Source organism: Pleurodeles waltl, chromosome 9 (genome assembly GCF_031143425.1).
Source record: "Pleurodeles waltl isolate 20211129_DDA chromosome 9, aPleWal1.hap1.20221129, whole genome shotgun sequence".
NCBI lineage: Eukaryota > Metazoa > Chordata > Amphibia > Caudata > Salamandridae > Pleurodeles > Pleurodeles waltl.
Window position 1 is genome coordinate 12177464 of NC_090448.1, and position 27547 is coordinate 12205010.

The 27547-nt window shown below is 46.6% G+C and overlaps 2 protein-coding genes across 3 annotated transcripts in view; both read left to right on the forward strand.

Moving 5' to 3' along the window:
• The window catches only part of GXYLT2 (glucoside xylosyltransferase 2), a 169921-nt gene extending 157964 nt beyond the window's left edge, over positions 1–11957 (forward strand). For both annotated transcript variants that reach the window (XM_069206110.1, XM_069206109.1), the window contains exons 5-7: positions 4797–4920; positions 7788–7960; positions 9407–11957. In XM_069206110.1, coding sequence (XP_069062211.1) covers positions 4797–4920; positions 7788–7960; positions 9407–9589 — 480 coding nt within the window. In that variant the 3' untranslated portion in view covers positions 9590–11957. The remainder of the gene's footprint in view (positions 1–4796; positions 4921–7787; positions 7961–9406) is intronic.
• Positions 11958–23472: 11515 nt separating this feature from the next.
• The window catches only part of PPP4R2 (protein phosphatase 4 regulatory subunit 2), a 118573-nt gene continuing 114498 nt past the window's right edge, over positions 23473–27547 (forward strand). The window contains exon 1 of the mRNA XM_069206111.1: positions 23473–23643. Coding sequence (XP_069062212.1) covers positions 23604–23643 — 40 coding nt within the window. The 5' untranslated portion in view covers positions 23473–23603. The remainder of the gene's footprint in view (positions 23644–27547) is intronic.

Here is a 27547-nt window from a genome sequence, read left to right on the forward strand (position 1 = left end):
AATACTCAGTCACAACAGTGATGGATATCCCGTCCTCTGAAATCTAAATCCAGTTATATCCTATGGAATTTATATTTTGGCGGCCAAGATATCCGTCACTGTTGTCACAGAGTAACTCGTCCGCAAAGATCTCAATTGGGCCATAAACGTCTTTTCTAAAGGTCCTACAACGTACTGTCTGAGAACCTGTGTTCATGAAAAGCAAGTCGATATTGAGCTGTGAGCTGAGAAAGAGGCGCCGTGCTAACTGTGACTGGAATGGTAGACATCCCATCTTGCGATGGATTCCATGCGTAATCAGCTACTACCAAAGCGTGCAAATCCACATGTCCTTCTGAAACAATGAGGAGCAACTTCCATTTGAGGATACATACCCTCAACAGGTCTCAAGCCGAGCCATCATCTTGGGACCTTGCTTTGGTGAAATGGGTGGCTCTAGTTTACTTGGATGCATCAGCTACTGGAGATCAATAGTTTATATCATGATATTCTACAATGGAAGTTGTCCTGGACTTCCGGTCTGCCTCTCCATTGATTAGATTTAAGTGGTCGCTACTATCTGTAGGTGAGGACACACATTAGGCTGAAGGACTTTAATGGAACGTGGACAGAAAAGCAAAAAAAAATACTGAATGAGGGGTGGATTTCAGTGCATTGTTCCTTCTCTTCTTATCGGATGGGGGATGTGGGGCTCTGCCACTTCTTGAATGAGAAAACAGTGAATTTGTAAGTGTGAGAAACACTGGTGCTCTCAGGCCACAGGTATACTTGGTCTAGGATTACAAATAAAAGTGTTGTTATCACTTTTTCTCTTTGACCTTTGGTAGGTGCATAAATGTTACATTTCAGGGGGTCCTATCGGACAAGCTCTGAGACATTTCTGAGTGTGTTGGTTTTAAAAATACGCTGTATCCGAGTGCAGGCTTTCTCAGGAAGCACTCTGAGAACTCCCACCCCTCAGAACCCAGTATACCGACTTCCTGTTTGTGAGACATTTCTCATCTGCTTCCTATGAATGCTTCACCCGCGTGCCTTGTTATAAAGAGTCTTTCCTACTCCAGATTGAGGTTAATTGCTACTGTCTGCCATTTTTATTCTAATTATCTAGGTTGTCCAAATTAACTAAAGATGCTGTGTATTAACTAAAGATGTTTTCTCCACTCTTACCCTATAAGTACGAGAAATGATGTGTGTACCCCTTTTTTCCGACTCATTTCATTTCCTGCACAGGAAGCTACATCATTCTCCCCCGTCCCAGGACCTACTTAATGGTGGCCGTAGTAAAGACGCGTGCAGCAGGTGCGTCTTTCGGGCGTGCCAAAGGCGCACCAAAGGCAAGCTGGTATGCTCCTGGATGCACCCAGTGGCAGAAACCCTGGTCCTTCCGCCACTACCCTGCTGTGCCCACTGCGTCCTCAACCCCGGATGTCACTCCCCACGCTGGCTCACCACACCACACAACACCAAGAATACATTTTCCTGCACATCCTGTACATTTTAATGCACTTACCAACACTTACCGCACCTGCACCAGCAGCACCCATCGCCCCACTCTCCCACATAGTCCTGCAACCATCCATATAACATTCCATACTCACATGCATGATCCTCAATGCCCGCTCACTCACCAAACACGTCACAGAGATCTGGGACCTGCTGTACTTTTCATCATGGAAACCTGGCTGGGCACCGCATTGGTAGCTGGGATCACCACAGGCCCCCTTGCACCCAGGATACAAGGTTGCCAGGCAACGCAGACTTCACAAGCGCAGAGATGGAATCACAACCATCCATAAGAATGCCATCAGCTGCACCACATCCATGGAAACGTCATCCTCCAACAAGCACCACCATTCTCCTTCTTCAAGCTCCACGTCGCAGCCAACTTCACCCTTAGTGGCACTCTCATGTACAGACTACCGGGACCATGCACCAACTTCACTGACACTATCATATAGTGTGTCGCACAACAGTTATTGAACACCTTAGAAGCCTGGGTCTCACCCAACCAGTAAAAGGACCTGCTCACTTCACCAGACAGCTCCTGGACCCCTTCCACTACACATAAGAAACTCCTCCTCACTTCCCGAATATTGCAAAAAGGCTGGCTTTCCGAGTAGTCCCACTAGGCCCTAGATTTGGCTAGTGTAAGGAAATGCCTCCTTGGCATGGTTACCCGTGACTTTTTGCCTTTGCTGATGCTAAGTTATGACTTGAAAGTGTGCTGGGACCCTGCTAACCAGGCCCCAGCACCAGTGTTCTTTCCCTAAATTGTACCTTTGTCTCCACAATTGGCACAACCCTGGCACCCAGGTAAGTCCCTTGTAACTGTTACCCCTGGTACCAAGGGCCCTGATGTCAGGGAAGGTCTCTAAGGGCTGCAGCATGTCTTATGCCACCGTTGGGACCCCTCACTCAGCACATGCACACTGTCTCACAGCTTGTGTGTGCTGGTGGGGAGAAAATGACTAGGTCGACATGGCACTCCCCTCAGAGTGCCATGCCAACCTCACACTGCCTGTGGCATAGGTAAGTCACCCCTCTAGCAGGCCTTACAGCCCTAAGGCAGGATGCACTCTACCATAGGTGAGGGCACCAGTGCATGAGCACTGTGCTCCTACAGTGTCTAAGCAAAACCTTAGACATTGTAAGTGCAGGGTAGCCATAAGAGTATATGGTCTGGGAGTTTGTCAAACACAAACTCCACAGTTCCATAATGGCTACACTGAAAACTGGGAAGTTTGGTATCAAACTTCTCAGCACAATAAATGCACACTGATGCCAGTGTACAATTTATTGTAAAATACACCCAGAGGGCATCTTAGAGATGCCCCCTGAAAACATACCCGACTTCCAGTGTAGGCTGACTAGTTTCTACCAGCCTGCCACACAACAGACATGTTGCTGGCCACATGGGGAGAGTGCCTTTGTCACTCTGTGGCCAGGAACAAAGCCTGTACTGGGTGGAGGTGCTTCTCACCTCCCCCTGAAGGAACTGTAACACCTGGCGGTGAGCCTCAAAGGCTCACCCCTTTTGTTACAGCGCCCCAGGGCATCCCAGCTAGTGGAGATGTCCGTCCCTCTGGCCACTGCCCCCACTTTTGGCGGCAAGGCTGGAGGAGATAATGAAAAAAACAAGGAGGAGTCACCCACCAGTCCGGATAGCTTCTAAGGTGTCCTGAGCTGAGGTGACCCTTACTTTTAGAAATCCTCCATCTTGTGGATAGAGGATTCCCCCAATAGGATTAGGGATATGCCCCCCTCCCCACGGGAGGAGGCACAAAGAGGGTGTAGCCACCCTCAAGGACAGTAGCCATTGGCTACTCCCCTCCCAGACCTAAACACACCCCTAAATTCAGTATTTAGTGGCTCCCCAGAACCTAGGAAATCAGATTCCTGCAACCTTAACAAGAAGAAGGACTGCTGACCTGAAGCCCTGCAGAGAAGACGGAGACGACAACTGCTTTGGCCCCAGCCCTACCGGCCTGTCTCCCTACTTCGAAGAAAACTGCAACAGGGACGCATCCAACAGGGACCAGCGACCTCTGAAGCCTCAGAGGACTGCCCTGCAACCAAGGACCAAGGAACTCCAGTGAACAGTGGCCCTGTTCAAAAACCTGCAACTTCCTTGCAACAAAGAAACAACTTTAAAGACTTCACGTTTCCCGCTGGAAGCGTGAGACTTTCCACTCTGCACCCGACGCCCCCGGCTCGACCTGCAGAAAACCAACACCTCAGGGAGGACTCCCCGGCGACTGCGTGCCCGTGAGTAACCAGAGACGACCCCCCTGAGCCCCGACAGCGACGCCTTCAGAGGAAATCCAGAGGGTTCCCCTGACTGCGACTGCCTGTAACAAGGGACCCGACGCCTGGAACCAACATTGCACCCGCAGCCCCCAGGACCTGAAGGAACCCAACTCCAGTGCAGGAGCGACCCCCAGGCGACCCTCTGCCTAGCCCAGGTCTGCCCCCGAGGACGCGGGTACTTACCTGCTGGCAGACTGGAACCGGGGCACCCCTATTCTCCATTGAAGCCTATGTGTTTTGGGCACCTCTTTGACCTGTGCACCTGACCGGCCCTGAGCTGCTGGTGTGGTAACTTTGGGGTTGCCTTGAACTCCCAACGGTGGGCTACCTTGGACCCAACTTTGAGACTTGTAAGTGTTTTACTTACCTGTGAACTTAACCTTTACTTACCACCCCCAGGATCTGTTGATTTTGCACTGTGTCCACTTTGAAAATAACTTATTGCCATTTTTACAAAAGACTGTACATTATATTGTTTTCATTCAAAGTTCCTAGAATACCTAACTGAAATACCTTACATTTAAAGTATTAAGTGTAAATCTTGAACCTGTGGTTCTTAAAATAAACTAAGAAAATATATTTTTCTATATAAAATCCTATTGGCCTGGAGTAAGTCTTTAAGTGTGTGTTCCTCATTTATTGCCTGTGTGTGTACAACAAGTGCTTAACACTACCCTCTGATAAGCCTACTGCTCGACCACACTACCACAAATTAGAGCATTAGAATTGTCTCTTTTTGACACTATCTTACCTCTAAGGGGAACCCTTGGACTCTGTGCACACTATCTCTCACTTTGAAATAGTATATACAGAGCCAACTTCCTACAGCTAGGCTCACACCATCTCAGCGCCAAGATACACTCCTTGGTGACTGTGTGTTCTGCATATCTGAATAACATAACACTTGCCTGTTAATCTGTGTAGGGAGCTCTTGGGTGCTGTTTCACACTTAAAAACCTTGGAATAAAAAAGATCATTATGTCTTACAGAATAGCATGATTCCATCCGGCCTTTCATGGGAAGAAATGTTGTATCCGTTGTACCAAAAATACAAAAACTACATCACCTGGGGAGACCAAGACCTACTGAACATCATCTTTTCATATAATCCAGGTACCTTGTGTTTTTAGTCTCTCTGTATTTTTTAACATTTTGTTTTGTGAGGATGCAGAAACTATTGTTTGTTCTGACTATACCAAATGCCTTTTCCGAACACAAAATATTTTCTGGGTTACATGGAAGAAAACAGGCATTGCTGTCTCGATATAGCCGAGGGTTACCAGTTCGTAGTGAAGCTGCACCCTTGCTGTTATTTTGATGGATATGTTTTTTAAATATGAAAGTAAGTTTTAGATCATTTGAGGTACCATACATTACCTCCTCCACTGTACAGCAACTAAAAAATACTTTGAGAAGTTTTAGTTGATTAAGCTGAATAAATGAACATAAAAGCACATAAACTATTGTTTTTTTCATAAAAATAAATTTTTCCTGGTTCCAGGTTAAGACTTATCTTTCACCTTAAAATGATCTTTATTCCTTAGTAGGTGTTAAGACAGTATAGACAACAACTTTACCATTTCACACACCCTGTAATACCTGAAGGTGTGTTGTACACCTCTTTGAAAACCACTGAAAATCCTTTCCAGCAAGCACTGCGGATTTCAAGCCTTTCTGTCTTCAATTCATGGAAACATCTAGAACTGTCAAGACCCAGTAAACTAATTAAACCTCCCAAATGTAGATATTAAAATCCAGCTTCTAGCAGTGCCCGTATATTGAATGCAGCACTGGTATACATCTCCCTTGTTTCCTTTTAATTTCCTTGTCCAATCATTAGATTTATTGTCACAGGGAAATGTGGTTACCAACTAAATGGTCGTTGTGTCGGTGGCTAGTAAATTCATTTAATTGACTTTTTAACTTAATGCCTTAATGCATATTTACAATGTCAATTAAATGGGAATTGCCTAATTTAAAAAATCCTAATAATATTTCTTAATATCCCTTCAAAATGGAAAGCCTCTTGCAGTTATGTAACAAATTAATATTGTTATTAAATATGAACTACATTTGACAATTTAATACGGTTGTTTAAAATTACAAGCTCAGAGTTTCTCCTCTCCTTTTAATGTTCTCTAAGGAAGCTGTACGTTTCTGTCCTCCTTGTATTGTTCTCTGAAGAAGCTGAAAGGTTCTCTTCTTGTAATGTTTTCTAGAGATGCTGTACGCTTCTCTTCTTTTAATGTTCTCTAGAGATGGTGTGAGTTTCTCTTCTCCTTTTAATGCTGAAAGTTCCTCTTGTACATTTAGGCCCTCATTACAACATTGGCGGTATATACCGCCTACCGAACGCGGTGATAGCCGCCAAAAGACCGTCGACGCTGCTACCAGCCATCTGCCAAATTTTGACCGTAGCCGGAATTCCACCAGAAGGATGGCGGAAATCCATCTGTGGCCATGGCGGCGGATGGCAGTAAGGGGGCGCTGACACTAATAGACCGCCGCAGACCTTATCATGACCCATGATACGGTCTGGCGGTGTTCTGCTGGCGGACGCTGCTGCTGGCAGCAGCGCCACGACCCGTCTCCTACCGGAGGACCCCCTGCAAGCAGGTAAGTCGGGTGCTCCGACAGGGGAGGGGGGAAGGGGTGTTGTGTGTGTGTGTGTGTATGTCTGTGCGTGCGTGTATGCGGGTGTGAGATGCGTGTTGTCTGAGTGTGCGTGTATGGATGTGTGAGTGTGTGAATGTTGTGTTGTGTGCATGCAAGTGTGCATGTATTTATGTCAGTGTGTGGATGTGTGTGTGAATGGATGTATGCATGGATGAGTGTGTAAATGCATATGTACGATGGTGCGTGAAGGTGCGTGATTGTCTTAGGGGGGGTCTGAAGTGGGGGAAGGGTGGGGGGGAAACCAGAGGAGAGGAAGGGAGGCAGGAAGCCCCCTATCAGTGACAGGGAAGGAATTACCTGTCACTGATAGTGCCTACTGCCATGGTTTTCATGGCGGTAAGATTGCCACGAAAACCATGGCAGTAGGCGGGGTCACAATCCTGCGGGCGGGCTAGTGACGGCCACCTGGCTGGAGACTGCAGTCTCCAGCCCGGCAGTCGTTACCGCCATGGCGAACGGTGTGGTACATTGGCGGTATGGCTTGGGCCAAACCACCACTGTCATATTATGGGGAAAAGTACCACCAGCCTGTTGGCCGTACTTTTCTCCATTTTCCCGCTGTCCGCAGGGTTGTAATGAGGGCCCTAGTGTTCTCTAGAGCTGTAATAACTATCTCACCTTTTAAAGTTCTTTAGAGATGCTGAAAGATCTTCTCCTTTTACAGTTCTCTAGCAATGCTATAAGTTTCTTTTCTCCTTTTAATACTGAAAGTTATTCGTCTGCTTTCATTGTTCTCTAGAGATGCAATAAGTTTCTCTTCTTTTCATGTTCTTTAGAGATGCTATAAGTTCTTTTTCACCTTTTAAAGTTCTCTAGAGATGCTATAAATCTCTCTCTTCTCCTTTTAATGTCCTCTTTAGAGATGCTGAAAGTTCCTCTACCCTTAATGCTCTATAGAGATGCTATAAGTTTATTTTCTCCTTTTAATGTTCTCTTTAGAGATGCTGAAAGTTTCTCTTCCCTTAATGTTCTCTAGAGATGCTTTGCATTTCTCTTTTCCTTTTAAAGTTCTTTAGAGGTGCTATATATTTCTCTTCTCCTTTTAAAGTTCTTTAGAGACGCTATATATTTCTCTTCTCCATTTAATGTTCTTGTTAGAGATTCTGAAAGTTTCTCTTCCCTTAATGTTTTATAGAGATGCTATAAGTTTATCTTCTCCTTTTAATGTTCTCTAGAGATGGTGAAAGATCCTCTTTTCCTTTTAATGTTGTCTAGAAATGCTACAAGATGGACTTCTTTTAATGTTCTCTAGAGATGCTGACATTCTGACTTCTCCTTCTAACCTTCTGCTTCTTTCTCTCCAGAGATGCTGTATGTGTTTCCTTGTCAGTGGAATTACAGGCCAGACCACTGCATGTATGGAAGTAACTGCAAAGGGGCGGAGCAAGATGGGATTTCAGTTCTCCATGGTAACCGAGGTGTCTACCATGATGACAAGCAACCCACCTTCAAGGCGATGTATGAGGTGATACGGGAAGTAAGTGTTCTGTAGCAATGAGGGAGTGGATTCCTACCTTACGAGCCGGTTTCTGGGTCTTGCTACAATATGTTCATCCTTTGAATGTCTCAGGACTCCCTATCCTAACAAAGACCACATTGACCTGAGGTCAGACGGTCCATACAGAAGCAGTAGGAAAGTATCCACAGGTACTCACAGCCCTAGAGGAGTATGCGGAAAACTCAGCGCCAGTTAGATCTGTGACCGGCACTTTCTAACCTACAAAGACCACAATCCTAGAGCCAAATAAATTACCCCGAAGATGGTGGAGAGGAGCAGCGCAAGCTTATATCTATTTTGGGCAGCAAATGTCGGTATCAGTACTATGTTTGTATGTATGGGCATGATAAACACCAATGCCGAACATACATAAAAGCTACAGGTGTGCGAGGGTTAGCGCCTGTGCAAGTTTTTTATATATTTAATTTGAGGTGGTTCTAACTGAACTTGGAGTGGTCCCTGTCCAGGTAATGCTGTGACGTCTGTAAACATGGGGTTGGCCAGGCTCTCCTTTCAGTAGGAAGCGCAGAGTGGCTGGGCTATTGTTTTCTGATACTGCCCATAGCTGTCATCGCATCATTAGACTCCTTTACCACCCTTTGTCTCATCACATAACCTTGTGCTCCGTCTATAACAAACAAATCTGATGCAGAAACACTTAGGGAGAGGTTGTAATAAAATAAGGCTGCTGCCTTAAGACATCACCAGAAATGGCCACAAGAGTGCGCCTGATGCCACAAACAAATCAGATGCGGAAACACTAGGGAGAGGTTGTAATCAAATAAGGCTGCTGCCTCAAGACATCACCAGAAATGGCCACAAAAGTGCACCTGATGCCACAAATCACCTAATAAATGGCCTTTTAGCCGGGGGAAAGGGAGCATCTGAAGAAAAAAATGTTATTGTGCCTCAGGCTCTGAAAATGCTGACACTGAAGCTGCAATAACCCGCTGTGCTGCTCAGGGGAAGGAGTGTGCGTCGAGACCAAGCTGCCTAAGGTTGTCTGATGTATAATGATAATTGAAAAATATTTCTTGATTTAATTTAGCGCTTGATGCCACTGATTTTCTGTTTCTGAGCACTAATTAACTGGTGTTTCCATCATACAATTAAAAGGTATAAGGAAAGTGGGAAATTTCTTGTCACGCTGGTTTCCCTGAAACGCTTCTGTTACAGGGACCCGCGTCAGGTAAGTATCTGCTTTTAGACAGCCGTGTGGCTGACTCTTCCACCTCAAGATGGCGGCCTTTCCTGCTTGCCAGGGAACCCTTCAGGTCATAGTCCAAATGTTCACTGATCAAAGGTCTCTGTGGACCTAATTAACAAAGAACTGTCAGCGGCTGGGGTTCATGGCACACATACTCCTACATGAGGCTGGATATGATCGATAATATAAGGTGACCAGAGTTCTCTTTCTCTTTCCAGTTTCCCTTCGAAGACAATCTCTACCAGTCCATGTATTATCCTCTGCAGTCGAAGTTTCTGGAAACTGTGCACACTCTGTGTGGGCGAATTCCACAGGTCTTTCTGAAGCAAATTGAGAAAACCATGAAAAGAGCCTTTGAGCGCCGGGTCATCGTCCACGTCAAGTCGCGTAATCGATTCTGAGTATTTACGTGTGAGACTTACATTTTATTTCTCAATTTCGCACTTGTTGTGGTGTTTTCCAAGACATTGAACACTCACAGGAACAGCAATAGAAGATAAACTGGAATCCCTTACCCTGGACAGTCATTTGCTGCATTGGAGCCGCAGAACATGCACTAAAGAACATGGATAGGATACAAAACATTTGCAAATTTAAGTACAATATTTTTTATATTAGCAAAGCAATAGTGATACATGTGTAATATGTTTTTATAATAAAGTGGTATGTGCATTATGAGAGCCAATATGGAGAGATAGGATGTTGGAAAAGGCTGAAAAAGTATTAAAATAAGACACAAATTGCCAAACAAATTCTCTTCCGGGCAAGCAAACATGAAAAGGGAAGTGGGTTTTGCTCGCCATGTGGCATGCTGAACCCTGAATGGTGGAACGGTACCAAAGAAGGAATGTATTGGACTTGCTCCAGCAGGAACGTACCTCGTGTCCCTCTGTCGCTGAGACTGGGGAGAACATTCCTTAAAGATAGTCCAAGATAGTGATCACACCTTGATGGATCCCGGAAAAAGTGTCAGCGTGTGAGAAACCGAAGATCGACTTAAGGCTAATTAATGGAAGGCTTCATACCTTCCTGAACAGACCAGGCAAAACACAAAAAGATGAAACAGCACATAAAACTATGGGGCCCCAGACGTCCTGTCGTTCTTCAGCAGACGGCAGTGCCGGTGATCAGAAGGTGCGCGTCAGTGCAGATGACAATCTTACTGCAGGCGAGCCCTGTAATCACTGCTGAGCTGTAAGTACTGCAAGTACTAGGGCCCAATTCTCACCTTTGCTTGCTGTGAATTTGCACAACTTGCTCCTTACTTAGACAAAGCTTACTCATAAACTTACAGGAGTATGCTGCACTTACGGAAAAAGGTCCTAGTTTAATACTCACCATGCTATCTTAACGTGTGCTCCACACAAAAGTGCATTTACTCCATGTGCAGCTCCTGCTACAACACAGACCACATTCCCCAGCTCACCATGACATGGAAAACACATTTCAATTTCACTAGGGGAGAGCAGTCCAGTAGTTGTCCTGACAGGTGGAGGCAATACATCCCTTGATTCAATAAGGGGGGCAGAGACCAGAGATCAAGGGCCGCCCGAGGAGTGCTCAGGGCAGCAGTATTTTTTTTAGTTTAGGGTGAGTGGCAGCAGGACACATTGGATGGTTGGAATAGTGGGATATGTCACTGGACGTCAGAGATCTGTTGAACAGAGGAGGCAGCAGCCCAGGGTGCTGCAATGGGAGCACAGTGGGTGCTTTGAAATGAGGGTGAGAGGTCACAGGCATGCTTTCAAATTGTGAGGAGCACAGGCAGAATATATTTTACAAACTGAAGTTTGGCGTGAGTTATGTTCTGGATTGTGTGCAGGATACATGTATGCAGGTATATTTCCTATTGCGGAAGGATAGAGGTTTATTTTATATTGGGGCAGGACAGACTTTTTTTATATTCAGGCAGATTAGAGGTATTTTTCATATCCAGTGGGATACAGGAACTTTAATTGTGAGCATAAAACAGATGGGTTTTGTCTGCTGTGGTAATACACAGGCGTACAGTGGATCAGAGCATGGCACAATTACTACTTCTAGCCTTGGAAGATTTAAAAAGAAGCTTAAAATCTCCCTGTACCAAAGATAATTTGATTGAGACAGGGTATTAACTCTGCGCTTCTGATTCCTATGTCCTGTTTCTCATCCACGAACAGGGCTGGCTCCCTCTGTTACTTCCCTGTGGATGAAACCACCCTTTTTCTTTGCTCTCTGATTAGGCCAGTTCTCCTTTGCACTTTCTTTAGACCCATAGGAGCTCAGAGCGACCGCCTTGGGAGCTGGAGATCCGGGTTCGGCTCTTGACATCGGCGCAACGTTCTGCGATTCTGGGCAAATCACATGGACATCAAAGCAACGCAAAGAACTCTGCCTTAAAGAAGTGAATGCACCTGCCTTCTTTGCACTTCTTTTAAGGCTTCCTGTGGCAGCAGACCAGACATTTTACAATGAGTGTAGCTGTACATGTATGACTTTGCAGCTTCAACTGTTTGCTTCCACAGGTGTGTCTTGTTTCAAGGATGCAAAGGCCCCTTCAGAAAGGAACGGTTACTCACTTGAACTGACGTTTTTCTCGTTGTGGGTGGGGACTGGAAAATGTGTTTTATGTAACTGTGCTCAAAAACTAACCAATTCTGTCTTTATTAAAGTGTATTCATGTGTACGAAAACAGCACAACTTGCCTCCTAGGGAGGCGCTGGTTTAGCATTACCGTGCTTATTGGACTTTTGCTTACCCCAGGATTAAATTTACTTTTATGAACATTAAGAGTTGTGTTGCTTCTTAAAATGGTGCCTACCTACATTGTAACATAACATTTATACACCAAATCCCTGCCCGGTATGGTTATGTATAGAGGTACTGTGTGGTATGGAAGTGTTGTCTGTTGTGCTTGAGGTCAGAAGGGGTTGTCCGGTTGTTTTGTCTCAATCTTGGTGAAGTACTGTGGGCATGAAGGGAAGCTGAGGTGTTTGTACAAAGGGCTGTTAATTGCAGAGGTCCTGCTTTGCCCTCATGTGAGAGTCTCTTTATAAATGGGACACTCTAAAAGACGAAGTGCCATGTCACTGGCTTCTACTAGTTGTACTGACCTGGAAGCCTTTGATCCTCTGGGACCAATGTGTGTTAAAGTAGGTTGCAAAGCTGCTCATGCCCCAAAATTAAATCTATGGAGTATTTTAGTTATTTGTGGTAGCGTGGATATGAATTCTCCACCTGGGACATGGTATGGTATCTCAGGTGGTATGCAGTTATTCAAAGTGAATGGTATCAAACACAAGTGCACTACATTGTACCACCCTGGGACCAATGGATTTGTTGAGAGGTTCAATTATATGGTGAAAACGCCTACACAAATCGGGATATTGGGTCTGCTTCCTCTTGTGTGCCAACAGTATTCGGCCAGGTACTTCTCCCAACAACCAACAATAAAGAGTTTGAAGAAATTAGGACAGTGTCATTAATACACTGGATAGTGCAAATAGTGCAATATGAGGCAAGGCACAACTACAGTAACTGCCTTTACAGAGTAGAAATACAAGACAATCTAGAGGCTATATGAATGTTATTACTCATTGTAGATTACATTTTGTCGCTATTCCTTGAAGTATCAATTTGATAAAGCAAAAGCGACATTTACATCGGTGACTTCAAGAGGCAATGATGAATCTTGGTCCTTACATTTCTTGGAACATTTCTGCAAGTTTTGAACTCAGCAGATGCTTGCTTGTGGACACTGTCAAATCAAATATGTATTTAAAGAGTTTACAAAAACTCCACAAGAATCTAAAGAACTTTTTAATTCTATTGCCACATAAGGCAGTTAATTTCTCAGGATGAATGAACTGACTCCATTCAAGCCACATTTTGTTCTAGTGGATAAAAAGGCAGAACATTGATTCTGTTTCCCATGTGTCCCATCCATCCTCTTCATACTTTTGGAATACTCAAAAATTATTGTGTAAGACCAACTTAAATGACTACCCGGCTCTGGCTTCGAAAAGATGACATAAAAAGGGTGTGTAAATCCACGGATGGATGACAGCTGCCATTTGGGATCTGATATGGACTCGGATAAAGTAGAGTGCATTATGGGGAGCACATTCTGCTGCGTTGGATTTAAGTGGTAAAATAGACTGAGAATGTGATTGGCAATCATCTCTACTGTGAGGACAAGGCTTGTGTTCCAACGAAGGGTAAGAGGAAGGAATGAGTGTAGAAATCAAGTATTCACAGGACCATGGTCATGCCCCAGTAGCTTTCTAATGGGCCTTTTAAAAGTTTTGCTTCAATCAATCAAGAATTTATAAAACAGCAAATCACAAGTGAGGGTCTTGAGATGATGAAAAGCACAGAGAAGACAGGAGCAAGAACGATACAGCAGCAGGGAGAGCTGGGCCTAGGACCTGCCCAATAGGGTTGCGCTGTGGCCTCCATTAAGTACATCCTGGGAGGAGGGAAGGGCGCTGGGAGGTAGTGGGCGGGGGCTAGACGGTAAGTGGCAAATAACGGGCAGCATGTGGGAGCGGCAAGGGAAAAGCAAGGAGAAAGCAGTGAAAATGAGAGACAAGCATTGATAAGGCACACATGAATCTGTGGGAAAGCAGGGAGAAAGCTGTGAAAACTAAGGAAAAGTAAAGAGAAGGCACAAAAAAGGGTGAAAAAGCAAGGAGAAGGCACAGAAAATGGGGAAAAAAACAAGAAGAAAGTACACAGAAAACGAGGGAAAAAGCAAGGCGAAAACTGTGAAAACAAGGGGGAAAAGCAAGAGGAAGGCACACAAAATGAGGGAAAAACAAGGAGAAGGTGCACAAAAAACGAGGGAAAACACACAGTGAAAGCAGTGAAAATGAGAGAAAAGCAAGGAGAAGGCACAGAAAACAGGGTAAAAACAAGGAGATGGCACACACAAGTGGTTGTCCTACGCTGGGGACCCAGAGAGGACTCCCCGCCAACGAGGGCTTTGTGTGTGCCTCGCCCCTGTGGCGGCATATATTCGGGGCATTTCTGTTTGTAATGGCCCTACGTGGAATAGGATGGAAGCCTCGACGGAGGCTCCTTTGCCGCGAGTGGGGAAAACTACTGTATCCTACGTGGTAGGAGCTCATGGTCTCCTGTGAGGATCGCAGTGAGATTAAACTACCGAATAGCCTTTAAAAGGCACGTAATTGCGAGGTAACCCACATATCGGAGGTATTGTGGGACAATTGTGGTGATGTTCTGCACTGTACTTACCGCCGGTCATACTTTAGGGGTGCAGGTGCACTGGATGTATGGGGGTGTGCTGGTAACCTATCGAGCAGGTGTTGCTGAGGATATGTGATTCATTATCTGCTGCTTTGTTTGGTGCCCTGGGATTGATTTATGTGCAAATACTGTTTCAGGGGACCCTGTGATATGCGCATCAATGCTTCTGCTGTGATGTTTTTCTCATGACATGTGCCTTATGGAAAAGTTTCATTATCTTTGCATTATGTGAGTGTGACAACTACTTGCTTGGCAGAGTATTACTGATTTATGTCGTTTGTGGTCTAATGATGTTTTATGCAATACAGTTATTTTTATGTAACTTGTTGTGGCGTTCCCTTTGTAATGCATTTATTGTGTCACTGGGTTGTGTGTGTTGTGTAAACGCTTTACACATTGCCTCTGGGATAAGCCTGGCTGCTCGTGCCAAGCTATCAAGGGGGTGACCAAGGATGTTCTTAGGTGTGTAATTCCTTTGCCTGACTAGAGTGGTGGTTAGTGCCTGGCTTAGGTGCACACCCTAGCCAAACCAGCACCCCATTTCTAACAATTTTTTTTATAATTACTGTAACATGCATATGTGGAGAACAAAAGTGTGTCAAACATAGATGGGGGGACACTGATACACACCACATATCACAAATATATACAACTGTCATTATGGTGCCAGTATTCATAGTCAAATGAATGCTGCCACCAAAATAACATCACAGTCCCTCTTATCAACTATGTCCATCTGTGCACATAGCAAGTGGACATGTACCTGTAATTTTGTGCTACCACTTGTGTACGTGTGTGTATGTGTGTGTGTGTGTTTGTACGACTGGATTGGCTGGTGAAGGGAGCTGTAGCGGGTGATTTAGTCGCCTCAGATTGTGTGCCACATGCATGTGGGTCTGCTGTTGTGTATGAGTGGTTCTGTGTTGTGCTACTGTATGCAACATTCAGGTGAGTGTGAATGTTGTGTGGTGGTCGGTGTTGTGATGTGTGTAGTTGTGATATTGTGTGAGTATATTTGTAGACGAGTGTGTAGTCGTGTTGGTTGTCGTGGTTGTGTTGTGTTTGGGTGTACTGTTTATAGTGTGAGTATAAACACGTGTTGTTGTGGAATCGCAATTGATAATAGAATGTATGTGGTGTGTTGTGTAGTGTGCTGTGCTGTGCAGGAGGACACATATAGCTAAGGTACAGTGTGTATGTGACTTACCTGTATTCCTCTGCCATTGTCCGATGTCCACTGTCCTCCCTCCGTAAGAAATCCGGCACCAGTACACCACCTGTACAACTGTAACATCTAAATATGGGCGGCGGGAACCAATCAGACTGATGGATAGGTAAAGCACTCTGTGGTGGCGCTTGGCAGCTCAGCTGCAATACAATGAGTACATGGGCCGCCTCCGCAGTGGATTTGTGGTAATACCGTCAAGACCTAAATCAGGCCTGAGTCTTGACCTCTACCGAGGGAGCTTCCTGAAGTAGTTTTCATGTACCTAATCCCTGTTCACTCTGACTCAGATAAAACAGCACATTTGCCTAAGAACCTCCAGAACTCTAACAACCTTTCGGATCAAAACCACCTAACCAGTCTTTGATAATGATGAGGATGAGTTTGTCTCACAATATGATAACAATTTCTATCTGGACCTACAGGAGGCCAGTGGACTGGACAGTTACCGTGACATGGGGCTGGGTTCTCCCACTGGTCCTTCAATGAAAGAGACAGCCTTATTTGCTGTGGCCGTCAGAATGGCAGCTGAAGGCCTGGACTTACAATTTCCAACTGTTGAAGTAAAAACAGTGTATTCACTGAAGTTCTGAAACCGGGGCAGACCTCATCTGAGCCCGTGCTGCCATTCATCCAAGCCCTGACCGACACCTTGATAGTCACTTAGAATATACCTTGCTCCTGTCTGACTGAAAATAGACAGGTAGCACAACCAGTGCATAGTCACCCTGTCGAAGGCAGAATCAATTACTTTCTCCATGGGTGGGAGGCCATAACATGCAACTGGTGGGTCCTGCAGATAGCTCAGTGTGTCTATGCCTTGCCTTTCCTTTTCAATTCGCCACCTCTTCCATTTAAATCAGAGCGGCTTTAGAGGATCACTTTCCATTTTGTTGCAGGAAGTTCAGACTCTTTTGGTGAAAGGAACCATAGAGATTCCCAGTCTCCGAAATCAGAACTGGATGTTACTTCAGTTTTTTCCTTATGCCGAAACAGGGTAGAGGCCTTCGTCCTGTTTTAGGTTTCGACCTCTCAGTTCTTTCCTGTGGAGATACAAATTCAAGACGCTCACGTTGGCCCAGGCTCTATCTGTGCTGGGTGCAGGAGATTGGCTTGTGGCGCTGGACCTGCAAGAAGCCGATTTCCAGGTTCTTGTCTTGCCATCCAACAGGCATTAATTGCAGTTTAAGGCAGGTGACGAGCATTTTTATTTTTCCGTGCTCCCTTTCGGCCATTCGAGTGTTCATGAAGGCAATGGTTTCGGTCTCGGCATACCTTTGGAGGTTGGTTTACTTCCAGATGACAGTGAACCTCCTGACATCTAGGGGCTCCATTATGAACAAACCGAAGTCACATCTGAATCCTTCACACAGGCTCCCTTTCATCAGAGCCATCCTTGATATGAGAAACTAGCGTTTGCAGAGCCTTCGCTCTGGTTCAGAGAGCCCTAGACATTCGGCCATGTTGCTGATGTTTCAGCTTCAGTTCCAGGTCTCAGTGAAGGTGGCTCTGAGGCTTCTTGGACTATTCTTATTCTACATCCTACTTGTTGACCATGCTAGGTGGCATAGTTGTGCCCTGCAGTGGGATCTAAAGTCTCTGTGGTCCCAGCACTAAGGGAACCTGCCAGATTGCTTCCAGGTTGTGGAGGAAAGTGCAAAAGATCTGGAGTGGTGGCAGCCCGACCACCATTGGATCAGTGGCAGACCCCTCTTCCTATCCCACTGAGAGCTGACATTGGTGACAGATGCATCGCTGTTAGGGTGGGGAGGTTGTCTGGGAGACATTGGACTCTAGTCTTAGGCTGAAACCTGGCTTCACATCAGCATTTTTGTAGTTGGGGCCATACCCTTAGCCTTGAAGACCTTTCTGCTGTCCATCAAGAGGAGGCTGATCAGGATGTCACGGACAACACCATGTATTGGTGGTATTGCAACACATTGGACTGAGTTGGATCCTGGGCCTGGTGTCAAGAGGCCTTGCATCCCTGGGTGGAATGTCAAGGCATTTCCCTGATTGTACACCACCTGGTGGGATCTCTAAATGCCAGCGGCAGAAGAACTCAGCGATGACCCCTAATGGATCATGAATGGCAGTTACACTCGGAGGTGGCACAAGGAGGTTTCTAGCAATGTGGATAACTCTGGCTTGATCTTTTCACCACCATTGAGAATGAGCAATGCCAACACTTTAGTGGGCTGGAGTTCCCAAGAAGAGTCTCTCTCACAGACACATTCACCTAGGGTGAAGCACATGAATCCTGTATGTCTTCTTGCTGCTACCTCTCCTGTTCTGAGTTCTGAAGAAGATCAGTAATGACCTGGCTCAAGTAATCCTACTGGTTCCAGATTGGGCCAGAAGAGTTTTTTGCACAGAACGTCTGGGCATGAGTATCTGTCCTCCAATCAGGCTGCTACTCCAGGAGGACTTTTTGTGAAATAGTATGTGCTTTATCTTTGGGCTATCAAGGACTTGCAGTGGACACTATTTTAGGTTGCCTGCCTACCCTTTTGGCCTTTTTGCATTTAATGACAAACCACCCTTGTTCAAATCACCTATTGTGATACGATTTCCCAAAGGTTTATTTCACATTTCCCCCTAAACCCTGTGCTTTGTGATGCCACTGTCGGACCTCCATTTAGTTCTCACTTTTCTTGTGTGTACTGCTTTTGAGCCACGGCACAGCTGTCCTTTAAATCTTCTGACCCTGAAGACAGTCTTTCTCATTGCAATAACCTCAGCTCGCCGCGTGAGCGAGCTTCTAGCTCTGTCAGTCCAGCTGCCCTACATCGTCATTGCTGAAGACTAGAGTTGAGTTTCTAGCAAAGGTAGTGACTGCCTTTCATGCTGTCTACGTCACAAGGAGCACCCAGTCTGTCCACGGGACGGGGTAAATATCAAGAATACTGAAGAATTGTGAAGACGAGCTGTATGCCAAAGGGTTGAAAAGCCTGGAGGCTCCAGATGTCATAATCACATAAATCACTGGTGGCGTAAATAAATACTTGTGTATTCAATTCATTTGGAGTTTACAGAGGATTTGGAATAGAATTTAAAGGAACTCTGGAAGTCTTGCTATGGAAAGGGATTTAACAATACTGTAGCGGGCGTCCTCCGTAGACGCAACCCGCAGATGCCCCAGGGGTACGTCCACGGACGCCCGTGGCCCCGGGGTTACTTCCGGTGCCACCTTTTCCTACCCGGAAGCTTTGGACCCGACGCCGAGGAACGCTGAGACGCCAGATGATGCGGGCCTTTTAAGGCCCCGAAAGATGAGGAACGTGGGACGCCGCTGCAGGAACAGAAGAAGATGGACGAGCTGACCGCGACGTGGGAAGAAGGAAAATCAGCACTGCAGCCAAGCCGCAGACCTGGCGATCAGGAGGCAGCAGAACGCTGAAGCCGGCCACGCTGTAGGAAGAGCGTGGCCTAACCAGGTACGTTTTTTTTTTGTTCATAATTTTTATTTGGGGTTTTTCCTTCGGTATATAAATGGGTACAGAGAAAAGGCCTGAACATAGAGTGAATTTTATTCTTATACACAAAAGGTTGTTTGTGTTCTCTTTCTTTAGTCATTTTGATATATGGTGTGTAGATATAAAGAAAAGCAAAACAGAACCAAAAGAAAAAAAAACGGAAACAGCAGATTATGTTTTTCTGACATCTTTATTTATATATATATATATATATATATATATATATATATATATATATATATATATATATATATGTGTGTGTAATTTATGTTCAGTATGACATTTTGAGAACAGTAAGAAATCAAACTCAAAATAAAGAACAGGATGTAAAGAAACGCAGCTAAAGGCAGGAAAGTGAAACCAAGACAAAAAGAAAAGTGAAAGGCAAAGGGAAGAGAAAGAAAAAGAAGCAAAACAGGAAGTTAAGGAAGTTTCAAGATAGAATTATAACAGAGAGAAAAGCAAAGAAATATCAGCACAAGAAAAGAATGAGGTAGAAAGAAAGAATCAGAAACAGTAAGGGGAAAGAAGGAAAATAAAACAAAGGCGAACATACATACCAACCTTCTCTGTTCTTCTTTTCTTTACATGCTCCTCCTGAGTCGGCCTCAGGATAAAAGAAGAACAAAAGGGAGTAAAACCTGAAGATCAAAGGAGAAGGCAAAGATGGAGAGCCAAGACAGACCAAGGATAAAAAAAGATGAAGATACTGTCAAACTCTTATTTACCATTAAATAAACTACTATAGCAAAGATACGCGTGTACCTCTATTACTGACGCTCTCCTACAGATACATATTGAGGTTTTCTACAATTATTAAGAAGCTTTATGTTTACACATATGCCCACAGTGATTTTTTTCTAAATTGTAGGAGCAATTGGGCAAGCCTAAGGTCCTCAGCCATCCTGGATTTGCCAGATTGTCCTGGATTTTGAACCCCAACACTTTTCTAAATGAAATACATGGCCATGCTTTGGCGAGAGGGTGGGGGAGCCAAAGGTTTTGCAATTCTCACTTAACATTTACAGTTTATAATCCTGAGTGTACTTCGAGCTATGGCGTCGGCCTGCTTTATGACCGATGCCCCCCATCCGTGACTGCCCTGCTTGAAGGCCCCACAGAAAACAGCCAGGAAAAAGGCCTAAGCTGCCAGCCAGTCTTGCATATTGTCTCAATAGCCAGCTCTATCAACCCAGTAACACTCTCCTTTCTGGCTTTTATTCACAAAACGCACTCAAAATACAGGTTTAAGAGTACAGTGGTTTAGAAATCACAGACCTGTTTACACCTGTGTATCTATTGAGTCGGAGGCGGCCATATCTCAGGAATAATGTTTTTTCCTTCCATATGGAAGGAAAGCAAACAAATTCCATTTCAGAATCATGTTCCTAGTTGTCATGTGGTCCCATATCTTGGAGAATACATCAAGCCATTTCTCACTTTTAGACAGCTGCACTTTGCATTCTGGAACACAAAGTTTTACTCTTATTGTTACATGTATCTTTTTTAAAACCTCACTACTCAAAAAGACTTTCTTACAAATGCAGGATAAGCCGAAAGAGTCACATTGACCAGTGATCCACCTAGTACTTATGCATTTCACATCTCTCTCCTATCACTGAATTAAAAATACATACAAAAGTAGAGAGAAAAATACAGAAAAAGTAACAGTACAATATGTGAAAAACATAAATAACAAAAAAACGTGAGCCTTAAATCAGATTCCATGCCCTTGCATTAGCCAATTTGCTTAGGTAGCAAACATGTTACATGTTGCAGAAGTTGAGCCTTATGACAGATGTTCAGAGTACCCTCCCTCCACCTTCATTATCCTCATCCTTTTGTCTCTTCCATTGAAATATATGCCAAAATTGTGAACCTTGTAAGAGGCAGATATTTAAAAAGAAATCGAGGAATAGAATATTTTATAACAGTCTTGAACAAGTATTTCAATTGTATTAAAGACACAAGCCCAATATTATGCATTTTCTCTTCTGCTTTATTATGGAAGCAAACAAGAAAAACATATAAAATCGTTCTCACAGCAAACAAAAAAACTACAAACCCAATAGATCTCAAGAGAAACAATACATTCCCCGACAGTAGTAAATCCATAAGCCAATCACAACATTGATAGCCCTATAAACTGAGGTAGAGACACCTCTATGTAAATCACTTCTATGGCTGCGAGGAAACTTCCATTGTATAAAGATCACCTGGAACTCACTGGAACCTAGTCTGAACTAAAAAAAAAAAAGCAAAAAGCTAAGTTGTCCATTCAACCTAGAACAATTATAGCAGGGTGGCTGTAAAATATAACACACTAAATCAACATGACTATTTCCAGAGTACAATATGGATGAGATAATCTTTGCCGCTGTGAACTTAATAAAATTGAAAATTCTTGTTCACAACTGGTATACAATGCCAATTCTAAGATAGGACTTCAGATAATGCAAGTTTAAAACTTATCAACATATAGGGGGTTATTACAACTTTGGAGGAGGTGTTAATCCGTCCCAAAAGTGACGGTAAATTGACGGATATACCGCCAGCCGTATTACGAGTCCATTATATCCTATGGAACTCGTAATACGGCTGGTGGTATATCCGTCACATTTGGGACGGATTAACACCTCCTCCAAAGTTGTAATAACCCCCATAGACATTTTTTTCCAAACGTGCAACCACTTCAAAATATTTTAACGCCATTGCTCCCCTGTCTGAATGGGCACTGAAAATGGAAGTGTCAGTGCTCACTTCCGATAAGATCCATTTACCCCAACGGGATCCTGTAGGGCAAGACACAGGTGCATGTGGATGAATTAGACAAGGTAGGAGTTGAATGGAAGGGTGCTCTTGAAGAAAGTAATGATTCTTTGGTATTTTTGAGGTCAGTAAATCATAGAAAGCTTCTGATGCAACGGAAGCTCTGGAATGCAAATATGCCTAGTTGCTGTTTTGGTTCTTTTGGTAATCACAAAGGACACTCCTGCGGGGGTGAAAGACCTACAAGCTAAATCAGGGGCTCAAATGTCTGAAACTCGCTTGCACAAACCAACACAAACTAGCAAAGGTAGTTTAGTAGAAAGTGGTTTCCTGGACATAGAATAATTGTCTGGCCAGGATTGAAGAAACAAAGAACTAAAGAAATGTCCCTTAATGTTGGCAATGCAGGTCTAGGAAGAACAGAAAAAGTGATGCCCGTCAACTTTGTGGATGCCATAGGGTGTTCACCGACAGGCCTGTTAGCAAGGGGAATTTGACCAGTGAAAATCATCCATCGTAAGAGTTCATTGTTCTGTATGACAGGATGTTAGACATCAAGGATGGAAAGAAGTTAATGAAAGAGTTTAGATCTGCTACAGATTTCTCCAATAGTCTTGGAACTTGCCAGCATCTCCAGAATGCCTCAATGCCATTCATATGAGCTGTTGGAGCAATACCAATGGATGTTGTTGGTTTAGAGGCTCCAGTAGAAAACTGGGGAGGAGGGGAAATGAGATGGGAATGTCTCAAGGCAGTTCCAGGAGAATGGGGACCCAACTTAGCGCCTGATTTAGATCTTGGCAGATGGAATACTGTGTCATATAGGACTGTAGGGCAGATGTCTATATCCTTCCAAAAAGTGCAGACCCAGAAGAAGAGGCTGTTGTTGTACAGAGGTAAGAGACAAAATCTGACAGCACACCTTTTTTATGTGCTATTCCACATTATACTTTCACGTGATCACATGACTGACAGTTTCCCAGGTCCATGCATGATATATTTTTTTCCTTTGCATTCTGGGGCTTGTAGTCCTGTGTATAATGGAATAAACAAGAATAAAAGTCCCAGAATTGAAAAAAAAAAACCTAGCCTGGAGCTGCACTTGATGCATGGAGCTGGGAAACTTGGCAGTGCTGTGACAAATGTTTGGTGCAACCAAGTACATGCCAACACTTGTAAACACATGACTGAGTGATGAAAAATAGGAGTGTGGGAATGTTTGGGGTGCCTCGAGGTAGACAGGAGTTACTATTCCCACATTGTAATACTCAGAGCCTTTTGCCAGTGGTGTCCTGCGGTCTACCAATACAAGGACACCCAAGCTGACGTCATACCAAGCAGGCATTCCATTGGCCCGAAGCTGGACCGTTCCAACATGGCCGCATTGCAGCCGTCCCTGCAGGGACCTGGCGCACTATAACTTCTGGGTTGGCGCTCTAGTTCTAGACGGCGCGGCGTCATTGGCTCCGCCGTCGTCGCGCCCCTCGGCAGAGTCTGGGGAGGAGTCCTACCTCTGTGTCTGGTGGGCGGGGCCGCGGCGCGCTGGCCCGGCGCAGCTCTATGGCCGCTCCCCTCGTGACGTCACGGCCGCCATGTTGGGGGGCTGGTTATTGTGAACGGGCCTCGGCGGCGGCGGCTCAGCTTGTGCCCGGGAGTCGGTGCGTCCGGTGCGGCGGCGAGAGGAGCGCAGCCCCGGCGATGACCATGGACCTGGACCGGCTGCAGGAGGCTCTCAAAGGTCTCCGTGGGGGGGTGTTGTGGTGGGGTTTGGTGGGGGCACCCTACGGGGGGGGGTCTCTAAGTGAGGGGGGGGCACCCTACGGGGAGGGGCCCCGGGCCGGAGGCAGCTGTCCTGATGGGAGGGAGCTCCCATACTGCTGCCCCTTGGAGGTGGGGGTGACCCCGGGGGGGGGGTTAAAGTGACCCCCCCCCCCCCCAAGTGTAGGAAGCGGACACCGCTGAGAGGTGTCCGTGGAGGCGGGGATCCGACCCCTGTCAGTGACTGGGGAGGGGTAGTAGGGAGGGTGTGATGCCCCCCCCATGTGTAAGAAGCTGTCACTGCTCGGCGGTGTCAGGCTGCCTGATGGTGACTGGTGGGATCCGACCCCTGTCAGTGACTGGGGGGGGTAATATTACCCCAGGAGGGGTGGTAGGGACGGGGTGTGAAAGTGTCCCCCCCCCCCCCCCCCCATGTGTAAGAGGCTGACATTACTCTTCAGTGGCAGGGTGACTGGTGGGACCCCCCTATCTGTGAGTTTCTGTGTGTGGGGGGGGGGGGGGGGGGCAGTGACACTAATGCCCCAGGAGAGGCCAGGGTGTGACGTGCTCCAAGTGTAAGAAGCTGACACTACTGAGCAGTGACAGGGTGCCTGATGGTGACTGGTGGGACCCCCCTATCTGTGAGTTTCTGTGTGTGTGGGGGGGGGCAGTGACACTAATGCCCCAGGAGAGGCCAGGGTGTAGTGCTCCAAGTGTAAGAAGCTGACATTACTCTTCAGTGACAGGGTGCCTGATGGTGACTGGTGGGACCCCCCTATCTGTGAGTTTCTGTGTGTGTGGGGGGGGGCAGTGACACTAATGCCCCAGGAGAGGCCAGGGTGTGACGTGCTCCAAGTGTAAGAAGCTGACATTACTCTTCAGTGACAGGGTGTCTGATGGTGACTGGTGGGACCCCCCTATCTGTGAGTTTCTGTGTGTGGGGGGCAGTGACACTAATGCCCCAGGAGAGGCCAGGGTGTGACGTGCTCCAAGTGTAAGAAGCTGACATTACTCTTCAGTGACAGGGTGTCTGATGGTGACTGGTGGGACCCCCCTATCTGTGAGTTTCTGTGTGTGGGGGGGGGGGGGCAGTGACACTAATGCCCCAGGAGAGGCCAGGGTGTGACGTGCTCCAAGTGTAAGAAGCTGACATTACTCTTCAGTGACAGGGTGTCTGATGGTGACTGGTGGGACCCCCCTATCTGTGAGTTTCTGTGTGGGGGGCAGTGACACTAATGCCCCAGGAGAGGCCAGGGTGTGACGTGCTCCAAGTGTAAGAAGCTGACATTACTCTTCAGTGACAGGGTGCCTGATGGTGACTGATGGGACCTCCATATCTGTGAGTTTCTGTGTGTGTGGGGGGGGCAGTGACACTAATGCCCCAGGAGAGGCCAGGGTGTGACGTGCTCCAAGTGTAAGAAGCTGACATTACTCTTCAGTGACAGGGTGCCTGATGGTGACTGGTGGGACCCCCCTATCTGTGAGTTTCTGTGTGTGTGGGGGGGGGCAGTGACACTAATGCCCCAGGAGAGGCCAGGGTGTGACGTGCTCCAAGTGTAAGAAGCTGACATTACTCTTCAGTGACAGGGTGTCTGATGGTGACTGGTGGGACCCCCCTATCTGTGAGTTTCTGTGTGTGGGGGGGGGGCAGTGACACTAATGCCCCAGGAGAGGCCAGGGTGTGACGTGCTCCAAGTGTAAGAAGCTGACATTACTCTTCAGTGACAGGGTGACTGGTGGGACCCCCCTATCTGTGAGTTTCTGTGTGGGGGGCAGTGACACTAATGCCCCAGGAGAGGCCAGGGTGTGACGTGCTCCAAGTGTAAGAAGCTGACATTACTCTTCAGTGACAGGGTGTCTGATGGTGACTGGTGGGACCCCCCTATCTGTGAGTTTCTGTGTGTGGGGGGCAGTGACACTAATGCCCCAGGAGAGGCCAGGGTGTGACGTGCTCCAAGTGTAAGAAGCTGACATTACTCTTCAGTGACAGGGTGTCTGATGGTGACTGGTGGGACCCCCCTATCTGTGAGTTTCTGTGTGGGGGGCAGTGACACTAATGCCCCAGGAGAGGCCAGGGTGTGACGTGCTCCAAGTGTAAGAAGCTGACATTACTCTTCAGTGACAGGGTGCCTGATGGTGACTGATGGGACCTCCATATCTGTGAGTTTCTGTGTGTGTGGGGGGGGCAGTGACACTAATGCCCCAGGAGAGGCCAGGGTGTGACGTGCTCCAAGTGTAAGAAGCTGACATTACTCTTCAGTGACTGGGTGCCTGATGGTGACTGATGGGACCTCCATATCTGTGAGTTTCTGTGTGTGTGGGGGGGGGGCAGTGACACTAATGCCCCAGGAGGGGCCAGGGTGTGACGTGCTCCAAGTGTAAGAAGCTGACATTACTCTTCAGTGACAGGGTGCCTGATGGTGACTGGTGGGACCCCCATATCTGTGAGTTTCTGTGTGTGTGGGGGGCAGTGACACTAATGCCCCAGGAGAGGCCAGGGTGTGACGTGCTCCAAGTGTAAGAAGCTGACATTACTCTTCAGTGACAGGGTGTCTGATGGTGACTGGTGGGACCCCCCTATCTGTGAGTTTCTGTGTGTGGGGGGCAGTGACACTAATGCCCCAGGAGAGGCCAGGGTGTGACGTGCTCCAAGTGTAAGAAGCTGACATTACTCTTCAGTGACAGGGTGTCTGATGGTGACTGGTGGGACCCCCCTATCTGTGAGTTTCTGTGTGGGGGGCAGTGACACTAATGCCCCAGGAGAGGCCAGGGTGTGACGTGCTCCAAGTGTAAGAAGCTGACATTACTCTTCAGTGACAGGGTGCCTGATGGTGACTGATGGGACCTCCATATCTGTGAGTTTCTGTGTGTGTGGGGGGGGGCAGTGACACTAATGCCCCAGGAGAGGCCAGGGTGTGACGTGCTCCAAGTGTAAGAAGCTGACATTACTCTTCAGTGACTGGGTGCCTGATGGTGACTGATGGGACCTCCATATCTGTGAGTTTCTGTGTGTGTGGGGGGGGGGGGCAGTGACACTAATGCCCCAGGAGGGGCCAGGGTGTGACGTGCTCCAAGTGTAAGAAGCTGACATTACTCTTCAGTGACAGGGTGCCTGATGGTGACTGGTGGGACCCCCATATCTGTGAGTTTCTGTGTGTGTGGGGGGCAGTGACACTAATGCCCCAGGAGAGGCCAGGGTGTGACGTGCTCCAAGTGTAAGAAGCTGACATTACTCTTCAGTGACAGGGTGTCTGATGGTGACTGGTGGGACCCCCCTATCTGTGAGTTTCTGTGTGTGGGGGGCAGTGACACTAATGCCCCAGGAGAGGCCAGGGTGTGACGTGCTCCAAGTGTAAGAAGCTGACATTACTCTTCAGTGACAGGGTGTCTGATGGTGACTGGTGGGACCCCCCTATCTGTGAGTTTCTGTGTGTGGGGGGCAGTGACACTAATGCCCCAGGAGAGGCCAGGGTGTGACCTGCTCCAAGTGTAAGAAGCTGACATTACTCTTCAGTGACAGGGTGACTGGTGGGACCCCCATATCTGTGAGTTTCTGTGTGTGTGGGGGGGGGCAGTGACACTAATGCCCCAGGAGAGGCCAGGGTGTGACGTGCTCCAAGTGTAAGAAGCTGACATTACTCTTCAGTGACAGGGTGCCTGATGGTGACTGGTGGGACCCCCCTATCTGTGAGTTTCTGTGTGTGTGGGGGGGGGCAGTGACACTAATGCCCCAGGAGAGGCCAGGGTGTGACGTGCTCCAAGTGTAAGAAGCTGACATTACTCTTCAGTGACAGGGTGCCTGATGGTGACTGATGGGACCTCCATATCTGTGAGTTTCTGTGTGTGTGGGGGGGGGCAGTGACACTAATGCCCCAGGAGAGGCC